This window comes from Castor canadensis, chromosome 4 (assembly GCF_047511655.1).
Source record: "Castor canadensis chromosome 4, mCasCan1.hap1v2, whole genome shotgun sequence".
NCBI classification, from domain to species: Eukaryota; Metazoa; Chordata; class Mammalia; order Rodentia; family Castoridae; genus Castor; species Castor canadensis.
In genome coordinates, this window is record NC_133389.1 from 81,553,579 (window position 1) to 81,579,438 (window position 25,860).

Sequence of the window (25,860 nt, forward strand, 5' to 3'; positions counted from 1 at the left end):
TGTAGTGTGAGATTAGTGCATTTTAAAAGCTTTATCCAAGGTAACTGGTGGCATTCTGCTTAGAAAGAAATAGGGAAAAATCACACTTTTTATGGTTTAGACATTTTGTAGTTAATATATCTGAGAACAGAGATTCTGGATTTCCAGTCAGAGCAAGAATCTTCCCCCCAAAATGTATTCCCTTAATAAGGTATATGATTATGATTTTCTTATCTGCACAATGGGGTGATGGTAACTTTTCAAGGAGCTGTTTGTGAAGACTAAATGAGAACTTCTAGAACTTTTTTTTGGTGGCACTAGGGTTTGAACTCAGGGCTTTGTGCTTGCAAAACAGGCACTTGCAAAGCAGTCTCTACAGCTTAAGCCACACTTCTAATGCTATGGTTATTTTGGAGGTGGGGTTTTGGGGACTCAGGCTGACCTCAAACTGCAATCCTCCCATTCTCGGCCTCCCACGTTGCTAGGATTACAGGTGTAAGCCACCAGTGCCTGGCTGGAATCTTTCAGATAGAGCATTTACACCAGCGCTGGACCCATACTAGGTGCTCAGCTATTGTGGGTTACTGTTAATGCTTTTTATGTAGTTACTACTTCTGTTACCTGGATAGTTTTTGGGGGGAGTAACTCAGCCTCATATTAGTGTTTGATAACTATGAACATTGATGGCTAATAATTTATTATATTTTTTATTTCCTGCAGATTGAATGTCATTTTTACAAAATTTGATGAAGTCCAAAAATCTGGAAACATGATACAGTCTGCAAATGGTGAGTAGAAAACTCAGACTCTATTTCTGGGTTTTTTTTTTTTTTTGCAGTTTTATGTCAGTAATGCTTATGCTATTTCTGAATAGCTAAATTAGACATTCTGGTAAGGTTTTCTAGGTCTTAATCTTCATTTGCCGAATTTCCCAGCCAGAGACTATAGAGTCACTGCTGATTTTGTTTTGTACGTTGAACCCATTTAACTAATCTGGTTGGCTTTACTTTTAAACTACATCCTGAATTTTCATCATCCCTGTTACTGTCTTCCTGTATAGGACTGATGGATTTTACCTGGGCTCTTCTGGCAGCCTCCCAACCATCCTTGCTTTCCTTCTTCATGTCTGTAATCTGTTTTCACATAACAACCAGAGTGATCCTTACAGAATGTGAATCAGGTGCTTTTAATCCCACATCTCATATCCACACGCAGACTACACTATGCTTCAGTGGCTGATGGCCTGGTAGGCACTTGGTGATCTATGTGGACTCTACTGTGGTGTCATCCTTATTGTTCTTTCTGAAAGTTCTCTCTGTTCCTGCCACATTGGCCTGCCTGCTGATCTTGATCATTTGAATATCTCTGTGCTACAATCCCTTCTTGAGTTTTACTGACATGAAAAGTATGACTTAAACCTCAGGAATACTAAAGTCATGTTTTCTACTGTTCTCTTTTTTCTTCCCCCTGGACAGTGTTAAATAGCATTTTAAATATTCCGTGCATTGTCTTTTCCAGATTAGTTTGTGAGATTTTCATTTTCTCAAAGTCTGAGCAGGTTGAGCCTTGGTGGTAGATATAACCTGAAGCCACACTCTGAAGGCATGCCCCTGGGTGGTGGCTTCAAAGGTGTACTGACTTCCTTCTTTTGTAACTTCTTTATGTGGAAAATCTCAAGCACATAGCAAAGTGGATAGAGAGTAGGCTAATAAGCCCCACATAGTCCTCATCCAGCTACAACAGTTACCAGTATGATGATTAGTACGTGGCCAGCGTTGTTTTATCTCTGCCCATCAGAAATGACAGGTGTACCACTGATGGGCAGTTGTCACCACCACCTTATCAGAGTCAGGGTCAAGAAATGACCAATTTTCTCCATTTTTAAGTAGAAGCATAAAAATAGAAAATGAGCATCAACACTAGAACAGGTATGTTTTTCTATGGAATTTTGCAAGCACTCACCTCCTAAAAGGCCCACACCATTGTCACTGTCATCTAAGAACACAGGAAAAAATTAACAATTTACAATTCTCATTTGTTTCTGAAGAGCAGGAAATGACATGATTACATTAATTATATGGTGATGAGGGTGGGCTACGGCCTCAGTACCACAAAGGGGTTTTTAACCAAGGTTCTTTCTGACATATGCATGCTGCAGCCGAGTTCTGACTCCTGTCTTCAAACCAACCCTGTCATTTAGTATTTTTATTTGAGCAGCATATGTACAAAATACATATTGTCAGAATCCTCTTATAATTTCATTTATTTACAAAAACAGGACAGCAAAAAATCTTAGGTTGCTAATATTGCAGAGAAACAAAAGCAGTTGTAAAGGTTTGCATCTTACAGTGCTAGAGACTGTTCACCCATTGTGGAAGAACATCTCCATCTAACCAAAGTGATAAGCACTGGGCTAAATCTGTCTCTAAACTGGCAAACTGGTTTCTGTAACTATAACTACCAGATCTGATTCTCAAAAGAAGCAGAAGTTAAGCTTATAATCTGGGTGGCTTTCCATAATGGTGAAGGGCTTTCTTCCCTAAACAGGGAGAGGAGATGTCTTAACTCTAATAACACTATTAAAATGTCCATAAATGACAATTAGTTATAGTATTAGATAAAACTGTTTTTTTTTCCTTTTTACAAAAAATATCTACAATAGTCTTTCAGAAATTCAGTTGGTACAAAAATTATCTTTCATTTGAATGTTTATAATTTAAATCATGGTTTCTTTTAATAGATAAAGTAATTCATAATTTTAGTGTTCAGTGAACACTAAATGATTAATCCGTATGTTGATACAGTAAATCTAAATAGAATGGTGGTTTGTGTTTTGTGACACTGTAAACAGGAATTATTACTAAGATTTAAAAGCTTGAGTTACTATAACATGAGAATATCAAATGTATGTCAATAACTTGAAAAGGCAACTATCAGCTGTTTTGGAAAGTAAATTTCAATGTGTACCTTTTAAAATTTATTTTAAAGTGTTTTTACTACTTCTATCCGTTGCTCTTAAGGTTTTATACCATTTGTACCAGAACCCACTGGAACCTCTGCCCCTCTCCACGATGGCAGCACTTGTTAACTGTCTCTCCTTTTTGCTCTCCTTTTAAGAGCTTGAACATGATGGTCCCTTGCCTTCCTTTTCTTAGCTACCTCTGTGAACCCTTCCAAAGACAGCCCAGTTCCATGCTCTGCCCCCAGCCCTGTCTCCCACCCAGTGTCAGATCCCTTGGGTAACATCTCCAGGGACCTTCTCTTTTGCTGCTTGGCTTTGATCATAATTTGGAAGGTTGCATTTAGTGATTTTTTGACTCATACCTATCTCCAGTATGGGACTGTAAACTCCCTGAGGCAGGTATAGTGTGTCTGTTTTTGCTGATCCTAGGACCTGAACATCTCAGTTTGTCTTGTTAGTCCTGCTGAGCTCTCTCTGATTGGTTCATTTGATGGAAATTCTTCTTTGCCTCTTAGTAATCTTAGTTCATATAAGAACACTGTATCTTTGGCAACCAGATTTTTTTTTTTTAACTTCTAGTTTTTGCCATGGATTCTTATGGGGAATGCTGCATGTGAGTGTTGGCTGAGGAAGAACTGAGTAAAAACAAGAAGGGAATGAATTGCAGCATGGGGTCCCTTCCAGGGTCCTAAACAGCCTTTGGGGCCAAGATTTTGATCACTTTAAGGCCACCATATCAATTGGCACCACCTAGAAAACAGGTGCTTTCTAGGCTGACCCAAGAAGGTGACTTTTCAGTGATCTGTATATTTCAAACTCCCACTTACCAAAATTTAGCAACCTGGACTCAGCATAAGGACTTGACAGCTATTCATTTAGTGAGTGGTGACTATGATTAGCAAACATTATAGTTGTTCTTTTGGGAGTGTGCTTGTCCACTTTTCTCCACATGGAGTGTAGACATAGTGTTAGGGAGAAGCTAGATAACCATTGAAAATGAGTGAACATCCTTTCCCTTTAGGAAAGGCTGCTGTGCTGCACTCTACCACTCTGTAGCCAAGTGACTTTGGACAAGTGACTTAACTCTACTAAGCCACTATTTGTCCATTTGTAAAATAGAGGACTCTGCAGATATGTATTGAGTAAGTAACATCAGATGTAAAATGATCTTAGAATGTCTGGGATGTAGTGCTTAGAGTGATTGGTTTCTCCTCCAGTTGCTCCATTTTGGAGGTATATTCTCTTTTCAAGTTAAAAACACATTTGAGAGTAAATTTATACCTTTGGGTAACGATTTGAAATTAATATACATTTTCTTTAAATTGGTAATAATGTTTCTTTGCAAAAACTGCCTTCTTGAGATATAATGTACATGCCATATAAATTATTCACCTAATTCAGGTGAGTAATTCAGTCACTTTATTATATTCACAGATTCTTAGAACTGTTCTCCCATTGATATACACTTAGATTCTTTCTACCTTTTCTAAGTAGTGCTGCTGTGAACACAAGTTTGTGTTTGAACACCTATTTTCAGTTCTTTAAGCATATAGTGTTTATCTAGGTGTAGAATTGCTGGGTTATAAGGTAACTGCTTAATTTAGAGAGAAGCCAGCAAATTTTTCCACTGTGTGACTGTATGTTCTCATCAGCAACTCTACTTTCTGATAACACTTGCTGTTTTCTTTTTCTAAAAAAATTATTTATTTATTATTATTATAGACATCCTAGAGGGTAAAGTGGTATATTATTGTGATTTTGATCAACATTTCCCTAATGACTAATGGTGTTTGGCATATATTCATGTGCTTGCTGGGCTTTTGTAGATCTTCCTTGGAAAAATCTTTATTCAAGTCCTTTGTCCATTTTTAAACTTTTTAAATTTTTTTTTGGACCGTGCTGGGAATTAAACCAGGCCCTTGCACATGTTCAGTAAGAGATCTACCATTGAGCTACATCTCCAGCCCCAGTTACTTGTCTTTCTGTTGTTCTGTACAAATTCTTCAAATTTCCTGGATGTAAGACACTTAGTAGATACATGATTTGCAAATATTTTTTTTCCATTCTGTGCATTGTCTTCTCACTTTCTGTATAGTGTATTTTTTTGGTGTACAAAAGTTTTCAATTTCGAAGGAATCCAATTTATCTTTTTTCATTTATTAACTTATGAACAATAATGCTCTGTTGAGTCAGAAATAAATGCTCTGGGTTTGTGCTAAGTTGAAAGAAGCAATTAATACAACGGTAATACTCTTAAGGAATAAATAGGTTTCATCCTGAGTTGTATTTCTTGATATGTTCAAAATTATGTTCTATGATGCTTGGTTGATACTTTTTACATTGAAACCTATGGACTTATTTTTTTTGACATGTAATAGAATTGTGACTGAAAAACAGCAATGAAAAAGCAGCAAAGTAACAATGTAAAATGGGCTCCCTATCTGAAACAGAATACTTCATCTTTATATGAATCCTCCTTGTTGCTAGGTTACCCACAAGGCCTTTCAGTTTGAATGGCAAGAATATGGCAGTTAAAAATATGTTGTTGTGTAGATGTTTCTTTTTCTTTTTCCCATCTCCATATAATTAGCAAACCCCTTGAAGCAGAAATTACAGTTTTTCCATGGGTTTCAAAAAGCAAATTATTTTCTATGTAAGTTTTTTTAATCACGCAGATGTGCTTATACTCATGGGAAAATTGGATTTTCAGTGTGAAAGTACCACTAATTATGGACTAGTCAGCGTCCTTTATGTGCAACCACTTACTGATTTTTAATTGTGTCTGACTGAAGTGAGGCCATGGACATTTAATGTGGTTAAAAACACATAGGATTTCGAGTTCCTTAAGCAAAGCTTACATGTCAATGAGGAAAGACAGAAAGTGTGTCATGCTGATTAAATCCATGGACGTTCCATAATCTGGCTAAACAGAAAGGTGGAATATTTATTAGCAGATAAAGCTATAAACTCGGCAACATATAATCATAAAATTATTAGCCCTTATAGATGAGTATACCTAGGGTACCATTTTACTGCCAAATGTATCCACCTTTACGTTTTTACAGTACAAAACATTATAACTTGGAAAGTGTCAGATAATTAAACTTTGTTGGAAATGATAAATACCTGTAAGCCTGAAAACAGATGGGCCAATGATGAATTGTGTTAGGTAAGGTTTGTGCCAAGTGTAGCACAAAGCATCCATTTGAAGGAGAATCTTTATTAAGAAGCCAAGCCATTATTACCCACATGTAGCCTTTAAAAGCACTGATTATAAATAAGTGGATCAGGTGCAGATAATGGGTCCCCACATGTCCCCCTGCTTGTTTAGTAGGTTCTGCATCTTGCAGTTTTGGGATCGTGGTTCAGTGTCTTAGTAGAAAACTGTTTCCATAGTCACAGATACATGGATAATGTGTTACAAAGCTGGCAAGTGTGTTGAAGTCCACCTAAAATAGCCTGGAAGAGACTTTGCCTGATACTGACTTAGCAGATAGCCTATGTAATTTTCTATGTAAGAAATAAGATCTTTCATGCCATTTTTGTAATTTAAAATTTATGTTAGGGGTATTCTGTTTCTTGGTGAGGGGGATCAGATAGTTGGTCTTAATTTTTTTTTTTTAACATCAGTTTTAAGGAAGACTCTCTTGCATGAATAAAGTCAGAGCTGCCCCTGCCAGTGCTGAAGAATCAGTGTTATATACAGTCTAGACTTTTATTTTGGAATAGGGTAGCAGTTGTCATTGGTGCTGGCTCTTGCTGAAGAAGCCGTGGGTGGAGAGTCTGCTTACACTTAAGTTGCTGTGAGTAGCTATAGCTTCAGAGCAGTGTTTTAATTTGGTACCAAGATCACTGACAATCATGACTACTGGGAAAGGTAGGTTATTCTTATGTTTTCTAGAAAGTGTTCATGATTATTGCTGCTTGACTAGGAAGTAAATCAAGTACTTAAAGAATTTTACAATTGCTTTGGTAATTGAGAAGCATAATGAATCCGTGAACGTTATTTGCATTTCGGCAGGGAAAATAAGAAACATACAGGTACTTGAACATTAATGTTAACAGCCTTCAAATACTAGGAGAGGAAGGAGGCACAGAAAGCGAAGCTTAGCTACGTTTCTTTGGCTTGTTTATGTCATGCCTTTTAATTGTCCTCTATTCTTTTATGTTCACACTATGTGAGTTATGGAAATAAATCTATTTTTTGTATTTGCTAATAAGTATAAGCTGTCTCAAAAAAAGAGTCTACTGGCCAGAAGTCTCTTGAGTTTTCCCAGTAGCATACACTAGAAAGCTCATCAAAACCACAGCTGTGTGAGTGTGCTGCTGCTTGGAACCATTGTTTAATTTTTTTCCCTTCCTTTCAAAGGAGGAATCTGTAAAATGGAACAGTATAAGGGAAAAACTAACCAAGAAGCATTGTTCACAAAATGCCTTTCCCTGAAAAGGTTTGGGCAGCATCCAAGTGATTTTGTAAGCCTCTGTGAGAACCAAGTTTGTGTTCACCTGGCACACACAAACTGATGGGAGGGAACCAACCTGCACATTGTCTGCTGTCCTAGGGATGTTTTTTCCGTGCTGGCAGGTACAGAAAACATCTGAAGGGCATTTCCAAACCCTTTGACTGAAACAGGTATAGCACAGGGTGAAATTGTGCACAGTAGCAAGTGTTCATTTGTCTCCTGCTGCACGGAAACAGGCACACTTACAACACCTTTGCTTTGTATTTGTGTTGTAGGGATTGTTAAGAGTGTGGATCTTTGTCTTCTTAAAAAAAATTTGCTTTGGCTGAAACCAAATGAAAGTTTGATTCAGCTGAACCAAAGTTGAAAATTTGGCTGAAAATGACCATATAGAAAATGCCACAATGCTGCTTTTATTTATTTTTACATTGAGAATTTAATGCATACAGTGACAGCATTGTTTGTTATTTCTACCTTATATAGTATTATATTTTCAGGGTAAGTTGGTATATGAAATAGATACCTAGTTAGGAGCATTAAATAATTCATGCTCTCAAGTGACTTTTCTTAGAGCCTGCCATTTGAGGATTTGAAAGTGTGCTATAAGTAGCATTTGTCTTAAATTGTATTTTGGTTATTTTTTAAACAGTAGGGCAAAATAATGTAAGAGGTATATTATGTTCAAGAGAAAGCATTGTGGATCTGAGTTAAAAATAAAGACCACTTTTGCTTGGTACTTCTTTTCAAATTGCCTACTCTTCGGTCACTGTAGAAGCCTTGGTAATGTTTACCCTAGTTAGCTGCAAGAGCAGCAGAGAGCAAGAGTAAAGCTTGCTTCCTGTAGCAGTGGCATATTTGAATGCATTGGCAATCTGCAGGGTATAATATCATCTCTTGTTCCACCATGTGTAGAGTATCTTAATATTTTCAGAACATGTTTCCCCACTTCATTTTATTTTTGTTTTAGGATCCTCGCAGCAAGCAACACCATGAAAAGTAAGCCTCATTGTCTCAGGTTTCTTGTAATTCAGGTAGTGATGGACACTGCTGTTTTAGACCAATCACCACCTGGCACGCCATGGTGTCGTGTAGATGCTGCCTCCCTACTGTCATGATCAAACCCAGAGTTAACATTTGCTCCTGTGATTCTGAAACTGCCAATTTCAATAGTGTCATAGGGGATAATTAGAAAACAAAAGGATTTAAGGAGATATTATTAAAACAGGCATTGGAGCTGGGCATGGTGGTACATGCCAGTAATCCCAGCACTGGGGAGGCTAAGGTAGATAGAAGCAGAAGGATCCCAAGTTTGTGGCCAGTCAAGGCTACATAATGAGACCCTTTCTCAAAAAAAAAAACCCAACCCCCCCCCACCTCTCAAAATGCTAGGCTTTGGCACTCCATAACCAGAAGGTACTTGAAGTGTGATGCTCCTTTTTAGTTCTGTGCCGGGTCGGGAGGAGCCATGATTCTGGGAAAGGAAATTATAAAGTAAACATGATGATTTTGCTTTTAGCAGTTTGGCGTTGCTAGAGAAGAAGGTGTAAAGAAGATGGACAGGGCCTTTGTACAGCATGCTAAGAAGCTGAGGCTTTAATGTAGGCCATTGCTTTGTGGAGGGTTAAATTTTAAAAACTGAATGGGTGATGGAGACTGATTATAATTTTATCAAATGCAACAACAAACCAAAACCTCCAGCTTATCGTATCTGTTATCACCATTTCCTAAAACAAGGGGTAAAATAAGAATAATGTAATTTCAGAATGAAAGATAATCATTTAAATAAAGCATATTTAGCTTTATGAGAAACTTACCAGTCAGTTTTTTCTTACTTTTCTCAGTTTATTACAGACTGTATAAATCACCCCCTAAACTGTCACCCTTCCCTTGGGTAACCTTTGGAACTACTGGTCTAGGTGACTGGATTGTAAGTGAATGAGAGACTTCAGAGTGCCTTGGAATCCCTCAGAACAAGTGGGAATGCAACCTCTGTATGAGCAGTATGTGACCTGGACAGGCAGCTTGTCTGTCAACCTCAGTTTCCTCCAGTGCAAGCCGGAGATAACAGTTCTGTGCCACCATGAAAAGTAAACAAGATGGTACATGGGACGGTGAATGACTTTGCATAGGGGCACCAGGCCTGGCATGTAAATGTCATCCTGCATGATATGGGCACATGGTCCACAATGGCAGCATTAGCTCTGACAAGAAGCAAAAGTTGAACCTCTATTCAAAAGTATATGGCCCATCATTTTTTGTAGATATAAAAAGCTCTCTTACGAAAACAAGATGCAGAATCAGGTACTAGAAGAACTCTTAAAACAAAATGCCACCCAGTTCCCAGATCTTAGCCTGTAATACCACCAGGCTCCTTGGAGAAGCACTTGAATCATAGTGCTGGAACAGGGACTATATACAATCACCCTGTGTATCTTGTAGAGCCTGAAAGTATAGAAATGTTCAAAGAGGAACAATGAGGCCAGACGTGATGGTACACAGCTGTAATCCCAGCTACTGGGGAAGTGCAGCCTGAGCAAAAAGTTATCTAGAGTCCATCTGAATCAGTAAGCTGGGTGTGGTGGTGGGAGTCTGTGATCTCAGTTACACAGGAGGCTATAGGTAGGAGGATCTCAGTCTGGATCCTGCCCTGGACAACAAACATAAGACCCTATCTGCCGGGGGCGAGTAACAGTGAGGCTGAAACAAGAGCTAATTGAAAGGCTCCCAGTAGCCACAGTTATACTTTCAGCAACAAAATAAAGTACTGATGGATTTTAACCCCAAACATGCAATAAATACTCATGTGTCCCTACTGAGATGGAGACATGATTGAATGAATATCTTTAAGTGAAGCAGTTGAGGCAGATCTCTTGTGCAGAATTTTTCCAGCTCATTTATTTTAAACATTCCACTGCACAGACTAACACTGTTAATGGTGGGCAGCACACAGTGACCTCCTTCTGAAGACTGTAGTATGGAAGTGGGGAAGAGTCACTTTACAGTGGAGAGAATTGACAGGCACTACCTCAGCCAGGCGTCCAACATCCATGCCAGCAGTTTTGGTGATAGCATGTGCTCTTGATATGGTATGTGTGTGTGCTCAATCTTGGTTGTCAACTTGATTGGGTTGAGAGATGCGTAGGAGATTAAGTAAAGCATGCCTCTGGGTGTCCTTCCAGGGTATTTCCAGGCAGCATTAACTAAGGGGGAAATACCCATCCTGAACGTGAACAGCACCACCCAACAGGCTTGGGGTCTGGATGAAATGAAAGAGGAGAGAGGAGAAAGGTAGTTAGTGCAGGCAACCAGTATTGGGGCCCTGCTCCTCCCCCTCCATAGGGTAAGCTGTACTGCTCTGCCATGCCTTCCCTAACTATCATGGACTGAAGCCTCTGAAACTGTGAGTGTTCTCCTCCTTTTAAGTTGGTTTCTCAGGTATTTGGTCACAGCAGTGATAAAACTGATTAACACAGTGTGGTGAGAATGGTATCTTACCTCTGTGATCTTCCTCCCCAAACCTCTAAGCTCTGTCTGAACATGACACAGACCTCTGGCAAACCGAGATAGAAGAATAAATTCTTAAACTTGCTGACCGTCGCTCTTCAGACTGTCATGGTCATCTAAAAAAAGGGAAGATTGTGAGAAACTACCACAATCTAGAGAAGCTTAGGAAATGAAATCTTGGACAGATAAAAGGATACCAGCTAATGGATATGCTGTGGGTGTTAGGTAATGATAATGCATTACTCTTGGGTCATTAATTATGACGAATGTACCATATTAATGTGATAGGTTAATGATAGGAAAATGGAATATGGGGATTTTGGAAACCCTGTACTATTTTTACCACTTTTCTGTAAAGCTGAGTTGGGATAGAAGCTTTTTATTGTCTTTGTTTTCTTCCAATAATATGTGAATTATTTATGCATGTTTGTGCATGCATTAATTTTGTTCTTTGAAATAGATGACTATTCAGTGTTGGTGCTCTTGGTTTTGGGGTTTTTTAAGTGTTTTGTGGACATGAAACATCTAATGTCATTTATTTATTTATTTATTTATTTATTCATTTATTTTTCTTTTCTTTAGAAGGCAAAGATTAGAGTCATGAAAACCAGAAAGGCCACTCTTTCAGTAATAGTAATCCACCTGAGAGATGAGGAAGGCCTGATTGAATCAGGGCAGTCTCAGTAAGAGGAGAGTGGATAGCAGTGAGAGCCCATTCTGAGTACCACTGGCCATAGCTAGTGAGTGTTTGGATGGTTATGTGGGGGAAGATGTGGGAGGTAGCAATGGCGGTGAGACCAAGTGACATGGAGAGCTTGGAGGGAGAGCAGGTTTTGAGGGCAGGCTGATGATGCATGATGATAGTTTTGAACACTCAGACGTAGAATTTTGTTTGTATGTGGGTTTGATTCAATGGGTTTTTTATTTTGGAGTAGAGATGGGACTGCTGTTAGAAGATTAAAATTTATTAGACTGAAGGTCTTTCTTTTAGATTGTCACTTCTGAGAAAATATTTGCCAATTATACATCAGACAAAGGACTGATAACCAGAATATATAGAGAACTTAAAAAACTAAATTCTCCCAAAACTAATGAACCAATAAAGAAATGGGCAAGTGAACTAAACAGAACTTTCTCAAAAGAAGAAATTCAAATGGCCAGAAAACACATGAAAAAATGCTCACCATCTCTAGCAATAAAGGAAATGCAAATTAAAACCACACTAAGATTCCACCTCACCCCTGTTAGAATAGCCATCATCAGCAACACCACCAACAACAGGTGTTGGCGAGGATGCGGGGAAAAAGGAACCCTCTTACACTGTTGGTGGGAATGTAGACTAGTACAACCACTCTGGAAAAAAATTTGGAGGCTACTTAAAAAGCTAGACATCGATCTACCATTTGATCCAGCAATACCACTCTTGGGGGTATACCCAAAAGACTGTTACTCCAGAGGCACCTGCACATCCATGTTTATTGCGGCACTATTCACAATAGCCAAGTTATGGAAACAGCCAAGATGCCCCAGCACTGACGAATGGATTAAGAAAATGTGGTATCTATACACAATGGAATTTTGTGCAGCCGTGAAGAAGAACGAAATGTTATCGTTCGCTGGTAAATGGATGGAATTGGAGAACATCATTCTGAGTGAGGTTAGCCTGGCCCAAAAGACCAAAAATCATATGTTCTCCCTCATATGTGGACATTAGATCAAGGGCAAACACAACAAGGGGATTGGACTATGAGCACATGATGAAAGCGAGAGCACACAAGGGAGGGGTGAGGATAGGTAAGACACCTAAAAAACTAGCTAGCATTTGTTGCCCTTAACGCAGAGAAACTAAAGCAGATACCTTAAAGCAACTGAGGCCAATAGGAAAAGGGGACCAGGTACTAGAGAAAAGGTTAGATCAAAAAGAATTAACCTAGAAGGTAACACCCACGCACAGGAAATCAATGTGAGTCAATGCCCTGTATAGCTCTCCTTATCTCAACCAGCAAAACCCCTTGTTCCTTCCTATTATTGCTTATACTCTCTCTACAACAAAATTAGAGATAAGGGCAAAATAGTTTCTGCTGGGTATTGAAGGGGGGGAGAGGGAGGGGGCGGAGTGGGTGGTAAGGGAGGGGGTGGGGGCAGGGGGGAGAAATGAACCAAGCCTTGTATGCACATATGAATAATAAAAGAAAAATGAAAAAAAAAATAGATTGTCACTTCTTTTCTCTTTGTGTTCTTGTGCAGAAGTAGGGTTCTTTGCCTCTCGCCAGGTAGATTCTTGAAAATGAGGTCATTAAAGCAGAGTTGCATAATTTGAAGGATTATTTGCACGAAGAGCAAATAGCTTTTGGTGTAATCACTGTGAAGTATATGAACATTCTGATAGGAACCAACTTCCAAATTTGGCTCAGTTTTCCCGGCTCATTTGCTTTTGCGCCTACATAGTGGTTGTCAAGAAGAATTGGGTCAGGCTGGATACAGTGATCATTACAAAGACATTTTCAAAAGAGTGGAAAGTGTAGATTTGATGTCTGTAAGATTTGGGCTCTGACATTTATTAAGTATGATACCCTTTCAGGGCAAGTTCTTGGGTAAAATAAGTACTATGGTCAAAAGGAGAAAATATTTAATCAGTGAAGTGACACCCTGTGATTTTTGTTAATGTGACTTTCACAGATGATCTTAGGTGTTGAAGTTTAGTTGTTGACTCCTGGAAGTACACTGTAGTTTTCAGTCATCAATATACAGCTTCATTTGTATCTCTTTTCCATAAAATATTAAAACTGTAGTTCTATATTCTAGCTTGTTACCTTGAAGAAGTTTGGGGTCAGCTTTACTATTGTAAACATTATTTTGAGTCACTAGTTCTCATTGTGCACTGCCTGGGTGCCTTTGCTAACCAAGTCAGTCCTTTGGCTGCCTGTCCTTTCTCAAACCAGGGATTTCACCCACGTGATCTCACTAGAATACATTTCATTCTGCTCTTCACCCAGCTTAACACCTGCTCGGCACTCAGCAGTGACTTCCTCAGGATTGTCTTACCTGGATGCTGTGGTTTGGATGTGGTTGGAGTGTGTGCCCCATGGTTCCTGTGTTGGAATGTAATCCCCCCAGTGGGTACTAAGAGGGTGGAAACTTAGTCCAGTTATGTAGTTTGGAGATTGGGTTTTTGGAAGGTGATATGGTTGTCAGGGTGGACCTTCCATGATTGAATCCTGGTGCCTTTATTAAAAAAGAAAAACAAATTTAAAAAGGGAGGAAGAGACCAGAGGACAAACACAGACACATGCATACTCCATATGCTCTGCACCACGCTAGTCCTTTGCCAGCAAGAAGGCCAGCACAGATGTGGGCCCTTGAGGTTGGAGCAGCAGCACCATAACCCAAAATAAACGTCTTTTCTTTATAATGTACCCAGTCTGTGGTAAACCCACTAATATACTGACTTCTGTAGCCATTAGGAATTCACTTTCCTAGGGTTGATGGTGCTCCTGAGAGGCCAGCTTTGTGAAAACAGGGACAGGTGATGCTTGTTCACCTGATTGCCAGCAGCCAGGCCAGTGCCCAGAATAAGGTAGGCATTAAAGAAAAATACCCTCTGTATATGTAAATAATAGCTATGTGAACTGAGCCTTATTCTACAGATGAGAATTAGGCACAGAGAAGTTCAATAACTTGCCTAAACTAGAAGTGTTGCGAGGATTTTTGAAGTGTGTAGAGCTTTTGGAACTCTGTATACTTTCACAACTACACATGCTGCCTTCCAAGGTTAAAGTCATAGAGAGAAGATTGAACTCCACTTACTGCTGCATTTTCTTTTCAGTGAATATCAGTGAAGCTGCACATTGTCACATATATTTTACCCTAAGTAGTAGAAATACCTTTATTCAGCCCAAAGGAGTAGAGCTCTGAGATCAGGAGGCTTTCACTGCTGGTCTCCACAATGAACAATCCAAGAAAGGATTTGAGCCAGCCTGTTACTGCCTGTACTCCATGGGACTGTGCCACCATTTTATGTATAGTGTCCCATTTGACACTATAGATGTGTCTGTTAGGGCAGACACATCTACCCACTGACCTTTGGGATCCAGAAAATTGACCTTTTGGGCCAGATGAAAAGTTTTCTTTTGACATGGTTGGGATGGGATTCATGGGTTCTTCTAATACCAAGGTCAAAGATGAATGATATATATATATATATATATATATATTTTTTTTTTTTTTAATGAAATGGAGAAAACCCCCCACAATTGAAAGACCCTCTTTTCTGACTTCAAATTCATCTTTTGAGTCTTCTATTGCTTTGGATTTCTTTGTACAGAAATGAAAATCATTTCTGGTCAGCTTTCCATCACTGTAACTGAGATAAATCATCTTAAAAGGTGGAAAATTCGTTTTTGGTTCACAGTTTTAGAGGTTTCAACCCATGGTTGGTTGCCCTGTTGCTTTTGAGCCTGTGGCAAGGCATAACATTGTGTCAGGGAGTGCGCGGTAGAGGAGAACTTCTCACCTTTTGGCAGCCAAGGAGCAGAGAAAGAGAGGGACCCAAGGGCCCTGTGACCTAACTTCCTTCCACTGTGCCCCACCTCCTAAAGGTTCCACCACCTCCATTTAGCACATGGGCTGGTCAGCAAGCCTTTTATACATAGACTTTTGGGGGAACATTTCAGACTCATACTATAGCAGTGTGCTTGAGTGTGGCTTACCATTTAGTTGTCTACAATTAGAACGTGATAAGCTGTGTCCATATGGTCATGGCTGTGCAGCTCGACCCACAGGGTGGAGAATATGTCACTTTTACCAAAGGGGTAGTATGCCTCACTGTGGCCCTTTTCCTGCTGAAAGTGAGCCCTGCCCTGCTGCTTCATCAGAGGCTTGCTTTTGCTTCATTGTTCATAGCAAATTAAAACTTGTTTCCTACCCTTTCTCTTCCTCCTACTTGTGAACTGTCTGTCCATGACAGAGATGTCTGAGCAGTCCACGCCCATGGAGATGAGGTTTTGTCTGCCTTTGGCCAAAGCCCTCCTGCATGATTCAGCTTTCCCTAGACAGCCCTGTCCAAAATGCCTCTCACCACCCCTGGCCTTTGCCTCCTTGATTACAGATCATTGTTCTGTTTCCTTCATTGCCTTTTTCACAGGTTTATGTCTATGCATGTTATTGAATCTCTTTGTTCAGGAAGGTCCTTATAGGCAGTTAGCATCATTTGTTCATAGTGTATTCCCAGGTTCTAGCAGTGTATGAAAGGTAGTAGATCCTCATGTAGGTTTTGAATGAATAGACAAAGGAAGAAGATAGTTTTTTAAGTTAGGTAACACTAGCCTCCTATTCTTCCTGTATATTTCTCAGCCAGTCTTTCTTCAAATAAATTAATGCTTTGCTTGTTAACTTAGAACTTAAGAAAGCTATTCTTGCTGTTCTCTTTTTTGTTCCTCCTCTACCCACCACCATTTTCTCTTGTATCTTTTGCCCTTTCCATCCCATTGCCTAGAAGAGAATTCTAGCCTCTAGAGGCCTAGCATAGTTTTGTCTGGACAGAGGATCTGAGATGAGGGTCAACAACCCAGGCTCCCACCAGCTGTGCTCAGAAGTTTACTCCTGCATAGTAGTGCTTGTGCCTAACAAGGCAGACTTTTGGCAGATAGGAAAGAGGGAAACTTGTTAGTTTTTTTAGAAAGGATCTTTCTAGTAGTCCAGACTGGCCCTCAAACTCATGATCCTCCTGCCTCAGTCTCCCAAGTTCTGGGATTATAGGTGTGAACCAACACTCCTGGCTTCACAGGGAAGGTTGGCATGCAAGTGTGTATAAATTGGGCATGAAATTTCTCATATATTGGTCTTTGTTGGCATAAATATGACAGTGTGATCATTATTTGGGGAATTGGTTCAGAAGCTTGGGATGTTGTGGGAAGCCAAAAGTAATGGTGAACATGCCTCAGATGATGGAAGTGTGGAGTGTGAACACTCACTTGGACTATTTTTAAAACTATTTTTGAATTACTTTGCCCATTCATAAACATATATATATATATTTTCCCCCCCTTGTGATGCTATGGCCGTGGGCATGCTTGGTAAGTGCTCTACCAGTGAGCTATATCCCCAGCCTTCTCTTGGCCTACTTGGACTAGAAAATAAGCATATGATCAATGTGTGAGGACAGGTGTCAAATAATGTCAGTAATATGTCTGTAACGTACAAAAATGATGTACAAAAATGCGATACCCTTTTCTGCACATCCTCCCCTGAAGTAGATGATGTCCCATGAAGCGATACCACCCCTAAACTTCCCGTTTTCAGCCTGCAGTTGTGTGCCCCTACACATGGCCATCCATCAGGACATCTCTAGACAAATAACAGGAAAAACCAAGTGCCACTTGCAGTTTTCTCTCTGGTTCCCAAATGTAATTCAACGATTTTTAGAAAGCTAACTACTTTGAAGTTTTGAAACAAGTTATTCTTGGTATATGTTACTGTTTGCTTTGTAAATAATTACAGCAGTGTGAACTCCAGGTAGGCTCAATAAAGGATGTTGGGGTATAGTAAACTTGTTTTAAGTTTATGTGTATTGTAGTTATCTGAAGGTCTTATTCCTATTAAAACCATCAATTACAGAATATCTGTACCTTTTCATATTACAAGACTTGCAATTGTTTAGATTTGAATGAATATTGCAACAAAGAAACAGACACATTAATTGTTGGAGAAAATAAAATAAACCCAGACTCTTACCCAGAGGTATTAAGTAGGAAACACTTCTAGATTCTTCAAACAATCACTAATTTTTCCTTTACTACAATGATTGATTCTTCTCAAGAGACTCTCTTTGTGCTATGGTGAGCTTTATTGAGCTGTAGTTCATTGTAGCTAAAAATTCATGTGAATTTGCACTCTCTGAAATTCAGAGAGTGCAGGAGTTCAATAGTGAATTGATTAAGCAGGGAGCTGAAGAATGATACCCAGTGATGTGAAGTATGTTTTGTGGAAGACGAAGACTTGCACAAATAACCCTATTTCAGCCTCTTCTCCCCTGCTCTTTTGCTGTGGGTGAATAAACTGCAGTAAGGAACTAATAGAGGGGCAAGAGAATGGTCCTACCTCTGAAAACCTAGCAGGAATCATCTTAAAAATTTGACCTTAGGATTACCCTAAGCTGAATAAAAATAAAACTCTGACACCAATGGAGCACTGGATAAAAACCAAGAGCTACATAGGACTAAAATCCAGAGTGAATGGTGCAAACCATGACATTACAGTATGGAACTAAGATAGTAAAAACCTCAAAGGACACAAGTGTGTCCAGTCAAGACACAAGACATTATTAGATCCATCAATTCCCCAAAGCCCTTAAAAACTCTCAGTTAGCCAGTCGAGGAGAAGATTTGAGCTTGCCTCCTGTCTCCTTGTAGCTTAATCTTCACTATATGTCTTTTTGCAAGAGCCAGTGCTATAATATTGGATTCTGTGCACATCAGGCAATGAGCTTTTGCTCACCATCATTAAGTGCTGGTCACGATTGGGGAATTTGCCTTCAATCCTCTGTTCCTTGGTGCCCACAACAGGCGCAGTCCTAGAGTAGTGGGACTCCTGGACAAACATGTGCAGAGGGCAGCTGACTATTTTTTCATTATCCCTGTGAGAAATTCCTTGCCCCTCTTACATCATCCAGGAGCATTTTCGGAATTTATTCTAACTATTTAGTTGGTCATCATGGTAACCCAGGGTGCTCCTGAGTAAGAGGATGTACACATACTTAGAGTATCTCATACTCCCAGGTAATGTTCACTTCTTCAGTATTGGAGACAGGTAGCACAGTGAGTCACATTGCAGGGTTGGGCGGAGGATGCAGAGGATCTTCCCTCACTTTATTTGGCCTGTTCTGTATTCATATGTCACCTCCTGTGCATGCCTTAAGCAAAACATCACCCTGAATCATAAGTGCTGCTAGTTTTATATGTCTGTTCCCATGTTGGATTGCAAGCGCCAGAGGGGAGCTGTGACTTTCCTTTCTGTATTCCAGCCCCCAAAATACCAGCAAAATACCTGAGACAGAGTTGTGCTTAATAAAGAAATGCTGGAGAGATGAAGGATGAAAGATGCCCATGGTGTGTTGGCATCCAGAGGCCGTAAACTCCCCAGTAGCATCCCAGTGATAGGCAGCTATATCTAGGCTGGTGCTCTGAGAGCTCACCCAGTTTTATTACAGCAGAAACAAAAGGACTATTTTGAGACCAAATCACTTCTAAAGTGACTCTGTGCCCTGGGCTTGAACTTCTATGTTGCAGGGGGGCCATGGAAAGTTTGGGGAAATTTTTAAAAATTGTTGCCACTTGATGAAAACATATTCCTAACTTATCTTTTTTCTTTTTCTTATAAATCACACAATTCTTTCTTGTGACCCTGAATTGATACTGAAACCTTCCCAAGGCTTCCTGGTAAGAGGGCACTTAGATCCTCTCTGTTTGGAGTCAATTCTAGGGAAGGTGGTGTAACTGTGCCTTTCTCCATTTCTCAATAATGTTCATAAGCATCTTTCTGCCATCAGCCTGACTTAGTTGTGTGCCTTTTTGTTGTTTGTTTATTTGTTTTGCAGTGGTGGGGATTGAACCCAGGGCCTCATGCATAGTAGGCAAGAGCTATACCACAGAGTTACATCCCCAGTCAAATTGTATGCCTTTTAAGAGTATTTGGTTTTGGTGGGGGGTGGTACTGGGGTTTGAATTCAGGGCCTCATGTTTGCTAGGTAGGTGCTCTACCACTTGAGTCAGTCTGCCAGCCCTTTAAAAGTATTTTTAAAGGAAAGTTCTATTCCTTAATTCTTCACCTACCATTGGCATATTTTTGAAGGGCTTTTTGTGCTTAAAGCATTATATAAATAATAAAGAGTCTAAATAGCTGTATTTGTTGGGTACCATCAGTTTTCCTGTCTAATCTACACTGTGTCTCTTTAACATAGGACAGAGATTTGTTGGGTTGCAGGTAACACAGACCCATTCTAAGTCGTGTGAGTAAAAGGGGGAATTGGCTCCCAGAGCTGAGAAGTATGAGGTAGACCCTGCTTTCCTTCTTTGGATGCAAGCCTGTTGTTAGACTTTGGCTTTCTTACCACTTTTTACTCTGCTATCTCCTACTTTGATTTACTCTTAGGAAGGCACCCTGTTTTGTTGGTTGCAACATCTCTGGGCTTGCATCTGCAAGAAAGGGAGGTTCTAGAATTAATTGCCATGGTGGTTAGGACAGAGCCTTGACACTTTGCCAGCATTTCTTGAAGTAGGGGTGTGGTCACTCTGAGAGTGAGGTAGAGTGGTTACCTGTGGACTTCTGGGAGCTGTCAGTAGAGGAAGAGGGTTGGTATGGGGCAGGCAATATATGAGATGTTCCCTGCAAGCCGACAGTTGTATCCCTGTTTTTGCAGACAAGGAAACAGAAGCCTGCCTCACCTCTTTTTATTGTTTTTTTAAAACCTCATTCTGAGGTGGACCTTGGGGAGAAATGCAGGCTTGTGACTAATGGCCCTGCCTTAGGGCTCACTCTCTAGTGCAAGCTGTGTATTTTTTCACCCACTAACCATCCCTGGACTCCTCTGTTGTGAGCTGTGCCTGTGCCTCTCCTGGGCCTTCTTGTTGTCACAGGCTCATAAACTTAGAGCAGCAGCAGCACATTTTCCACCTGAGACCCACAGGGAACTGGAGCCTTGTCCTGGCCTGCAGAAGCCTTCAGTAGCTCTTGCTCAGTGTGCACTCTGAGTTTCCAACATTGACCAAAGAGAAGGTATTGGTGGGAGTTTGCCTCGTGCCCTCCTTACATCTCATTTCCCACTCCAGCTTCTCATGGCGTTTTCTTTGCTTGTTTTATCCTCTCCCACAGCTTCTTACCTTCGTGGCTCCCTTTTTAAAGGATTAGTAAATCTGAACTGAGTTTGTGATTTACTGTCTTATCTCTGCTCAGCTCTCTTATTTTATCCATAGTGGAATGCCATTGTTGAGATAGTTTTATATGCCAGCCTAACTTTCTGGCCACACAGTCTTGGGCTGAAGGAAAAGAAGGTGATCCTCACTTGGTTGCATTGCAGGTTCTTTTTCCTGGGGAAGAAAAGGGATTATGGGTACCAGAAGGGTAAGAGTAGCACTCTTGTCAGTACCTACATAGCTTTCGGTACGCCACTATCATTGTTGAATTGTGAAAAATGCCAACATTTCCAAGTGGGCTAAAAATGTCTTAATTTTGTAAACGGAGGAGAGGATTTTTGTTTGTTTCCAAATATGGCTATTGAAGGATTTTTTTTTTTCACAGAGTATTGTTAAATTTAAGAACTTGTACTGTTTCATAAAGCTGTATATTGAATGGATTGGTGATTTCTGCACCCCACTTCTCATGTTTTGAGTGAAAGGAACGTAGAAACTTTGAGGAAAACCATTTAAAAAAAAAACCAGCTTTTCTCTCAACAGTTGCACTTTTTTCTTTTTAAGCACACTCTGACTTCAGCTAAAATTAAAAGCTAGAGGTACCATGTGAACAAGATATAGAATAAGTCTTTTCATCTGCCAACGTCATATAGTTAGTAGGTTGTTTTTTGTTTCTCTCACTAATGTTATATGGTTTCTAGCACACACTCCTTTTGTTAAAGTTATTGCTAAGTATTTTGTTTTTGGATGCCATTGTTGATTGTTTTCTTAACTTCGTTCTTGGATTATTCATTGATGATTTATAGAAAATAAAACTGATTTTTATGTATTTATTTTATTTTGGTGATACTGGGGTTTGAACTCAGGGCCTTGTGCTTACTAAACAAGTGCTTTTACTACTAGATCCATGCCCCCCCAGCCCTTTACTTTAGTTTTTTATTGCTGAATAGGGTCTTGCATTTTATGCCAGGGCTGGCCTGGACTGAGATCCTCCTATTTACACTTTCTGCATAGCTGGAGTGACAGGCATGTGCCACCACATCCAGCTTTTATTGGTTAAGATGGCAGTCTTACAAGCTTTTCATCCAGACTCCCGAACCTGGATCCTCCCTATCTATGCCTCCCACGTAGCTAGGATTGCATGTATGAGCCACTGTGCCTGGCCTTATTATACTGGTTTTATTTGCTGGAATCTCACTGAAATAGCTCATTGATTTGAAAATTTGTAGTGATTTCCTTAGCATTTTCATGCAGAATTATGTTATCTGTGAATGGAGACAGTTTTAGTTCTTCCTATCCAACCTAGATACATTATTTTGTTTGCCTTGGCTTGCGCCTGTAGTAAAATGTTGAGCAGAAGGGATGAGAATGAGTATCTTGCTTGATTCCTTATCTTGGGGGTAAGGGGAGCATCATTAAGAATCTTTTGGATAGCTAATTTTTATGTCTCTTTGTAGGTAGTCTGTCAGGTTGAGGGACTTTCTGGTTCCTGTTGTGTTTTTAGCACAAAAATGTTTTGTGCATTGTCAAATGCTTTAACTGTGTTTAGAAAATGTGTTGTTTTTGTCTTTTATTATCTTCATATGATATATTAAATTAATGTTACCGCATGCTGAACCCACATTATATTCCTGAGTTAATTGTATGTGGCTGGATGGTAACTGTGTTTGTATGTTGCTGGATTTGGTTTGCTAGCTGTGTTCAGGAAAAACAAAGTTGTATTTATTGTCTACTCTTGCACCACAACCACCAGCACATGGACTTCAGAGACTGCAAAAGGTGTGGGTCATACCTTGCTCCCCACCAAGCCATCAGTGCTGCAGAGCTGTTCTCCAGTCCAACTTTGTTCTGGCATTAGCTTCCTGGAAACACTGTTGTATCACATAGGTTGTGGGCTGCGTTTCTGAGGCTGCACCTCTTTAGACCCAATCATAAACATGGGTCTCCAAACCCCATAGTGACCAACTATAAACTGGGGTTCCTGTGATCTTCTTCTGAAGTTCAATCAAGGTAACACAATACTTAACATTTACTGTTTCACCATAATAGATATTTTGAAATGAACAGGGAGTCAGATGAGGAGATACATAGAGCAAGAACTAGAAGGGTTCTGAGTACAGGAGTTTCTGTCCCCATGGAGTTGGAGTGTGCCACACTTTCCTGAAAACCTTCATGTGATCAACTTTCTAGGATGCCCCTGGACTCTGTCCTTGGGAAGAAAAGGGAGCAAGTAAAAGGAGGGGGGGGGGAAGAAAGGAAGGAAGGGAGGGGAGGGACTTTGTTTTCTTTGGTCTAAAGTGTTCCAACATTATACTAGTCCCTTAGGAAATAACAAGGGTTATTTTATGAGTAGTGAGCCAGGAGCCTTTGACAAAAACATGCATGTATATATGTATTCTTACAGTAGTATTTTCTTAAGGATTTTATGCCTATATTCATAAGACATAGTGCATAAGAGAGTAATGATTCTGTTTAAGAAATTATCTTAACAGGTATTTGATTACTTAAATTTACTTAAGATAATTTCTTAAGTAATAAGATAATTTCTTAAGTAAATAAGAGTTGTAACAGCACAAGGTCCTGAGTTCAAACCCCAGTACTGTTAAGAAAACACTTAGACAAAATGATGCATGGAAAATACTTAGCACACTGTCCAGCACATAGTAAGTGGCAATTGAATTGCTTTTTTGGATGGTGGTCACTTGATGTTATAACTCCGAGCATAAGATCTTGAGTCAGACAGACCTGGATTTGAACTTCATCCACTTTCTGTTAATTCTGTGACTTTGGGCATATTTTATCTATTATATCTGAACCATGAAGTCTTTTCTAAAGCTTTAATGACAGTACTACACTCTTAGTGTGCTGGGAGTATTTAACGAGAATATGTAAAACCAAATACAGGGTCTGGGACCACAGCTACATAACCCTTGGTGCGTTTAAACATACTGACTGCAGTGGTATTGTGAGAATAAAATAGTGGAAACAACAAGCTGTCTATTAACAGGTGATTGATCAATAATAGTATGTGGAACAAGGTATAGTCCTTAAAATTGATGGGTTAGACTAATACTGACAGAAAAAATATCTACTAAATATTGGTAGAGGGCAAAAAGAGCATTTTTTTTACATGTGTGTATAGAGCTAATTTTTCTGAATGCACTATGGAGCTGCATATAAAATTGTTAATTTGGGGAGCTTAAAATTGTTTATAGAACTTTATTTTAAAATCAGCATATATTTTACCAAGAAAAAAATTAAACATTTCTGTCTGGGGCAAATCAGGAAACTTAAATTTTTAGGGTTGTAATTTTCTTACTTTCTGATTTGCCCTCAGATACTTTCATAGCCTTCCTTGACTTTTATCATTTACTGTGATTTGGATATGGTTTGCGTGTGTCCCCAAGGGTTCATGTGTTAGTCCTCAGTGTGGCAATGAGTGAGGTGGTAGGACCTTTAAAAAGTGGGGTCTCATGGGAGGTAATTAGATTATTGTGGGCACTGTCTTTGGAAGATGTTAAAACTTACCTCAGAGTGAATAGTTGCCTCAAGGCTGGGTTGTTATAAATGGCCCCTCCCAACTCTATGGCTGCCTCCCTTGCCACTTGGTCATTCTTGTAGGTACTCTCCCTGTGGAGCCATCTACCATAATGTGATTGCATCCACAGTGGCCCTCACCAGAGCCAAATTGATGGGACTGCCTGATTGTGAACTTTTAGCCTCCTAAACTGTGAGCTACATAAACCTCTTTTTCTTAATAATGTTCCCAGCCACAGACATTTTGTTGTAATGGAAAACAGGCTAGTACATCATGTAATGAAATCTTAATTCATTTTTAAAAAGAAGAAAAGCTTCTGAAAAAGTCACATGAAGAAAACTTCTTAAAAAGTCACATGAAGAAGAGTTTGTATTCTTTTGCAAATTTTGCCTTCTTCAGACTGTGAATTACATGTTTGAATGTCTATGTTGTGTAGGCCTAAGCTCTTTTCTAGGTGTTAGAAATATCAAAGGGTATGAAGTATTCCCTACTTTGGGACCAGAAAAGTAGTACAGGTGTGCAGACAGCTAATCCCAGGACAAGACAGCATAGCTGGTATACATGTGAACAGTGCTGGGCAGGATCTCAGGAGCTAACAGAAGGCTCATGTTTTCCAGAGTGCACTAGGGCCAAGTTGGGCAGATAGCACATGACTTACTTTCAACAGAAGTAGTCTTTGCAAAGGCTTAAAGCTATATGAGATGAAGAAGGAAGAAATTTGGGGATACATTTGAAAAGCAGCCAGCCTTTGGGCTTAGTATCTTGTTTGTGCATTGCCCTGTCAGGAATGTTAGTCAAATTCTAGCCTGTAGTGGCTACCTCACTTCTTTCTCCCTTGAAAGAGACTTACAAGGGTGATTCTGGAAGGGTGGATCTGAAAGTCTGCCAGGAATACCATCAGCTTGCACAGAGTGCCTCTGATGCAGAGAAGCTCAGTAAGACCTGTCTTCCCTTCAGCCTCCCTGCTTCGGAAGAAGAAAGGGTAGGAAAGCGTTGTGGCTTACGTCCTGCTTCTCCTGCAGATGGGCAGCAAGCATATCTTAGTTTCTGTGATGTTTTCTTGGTCCTTATAGATGAGTGTTTAAAATTTCCAAATGGATAATCTGACCCAGATCTAGAGCTCTAGATCTGCAGCCTGAAGTCTGTCTTTAGATGATGTCTCTACCAACCCTATACTCAAACGTGTAGTCACAGTGGTGTATGATGGTCTTATATTTTCCCCTGTCCAGCCTGATTAAGGTTGGGTTCTCAGGCAGCTGGGCTCTGCCAGGGCTTTCGTAGGGCCTTGAGCATCTCAGTCAATAGCAGCCTCTTGCTGAACTGCTTCTGATCTCCTGGGCCAGCCCTGGCCATTCTGCAGCCTCTCTCCATGTGGACCACTTGTTCACCTTCTCAGAGTCTGCTGGTTTGCTTTTAAGTTCATAGATGACTGTGTTTGTACTCCAACGTTTTTGTTTTTCCAAGGACTCTCCTTGCTTTTTTAATACTCCCTTTTGTATCAGTAGATCT

At 39.9% G+C, this 25,860-nt stretch overlaps 1 protein-coding gene across 26 annotated transcripts in view; it reads left to right on the plus strand.

Moving 5' to 3' along the window:
• Window positions 1–25,860, plus strand: part of Clasp1 (cytoplasmic linker associated protein 1) — a 251,589-nt gene that overhangs the window by 112,398 nt on the left and 113,331 nt on the right. For all 26 annotated transcript variants that reach the window (XM_074070502.1, XM_074070503.1, XM_074070504.1 and 23 more), the window contains one exon: window positions 700–767. In XM_074070502.1, the coding sequence (XP_073926603.1) occupies window positions 700–767 (68 nt within the window). The remainder of the gene's footprint in view (window positions 1–699; window positions 768–25,860) is intronic.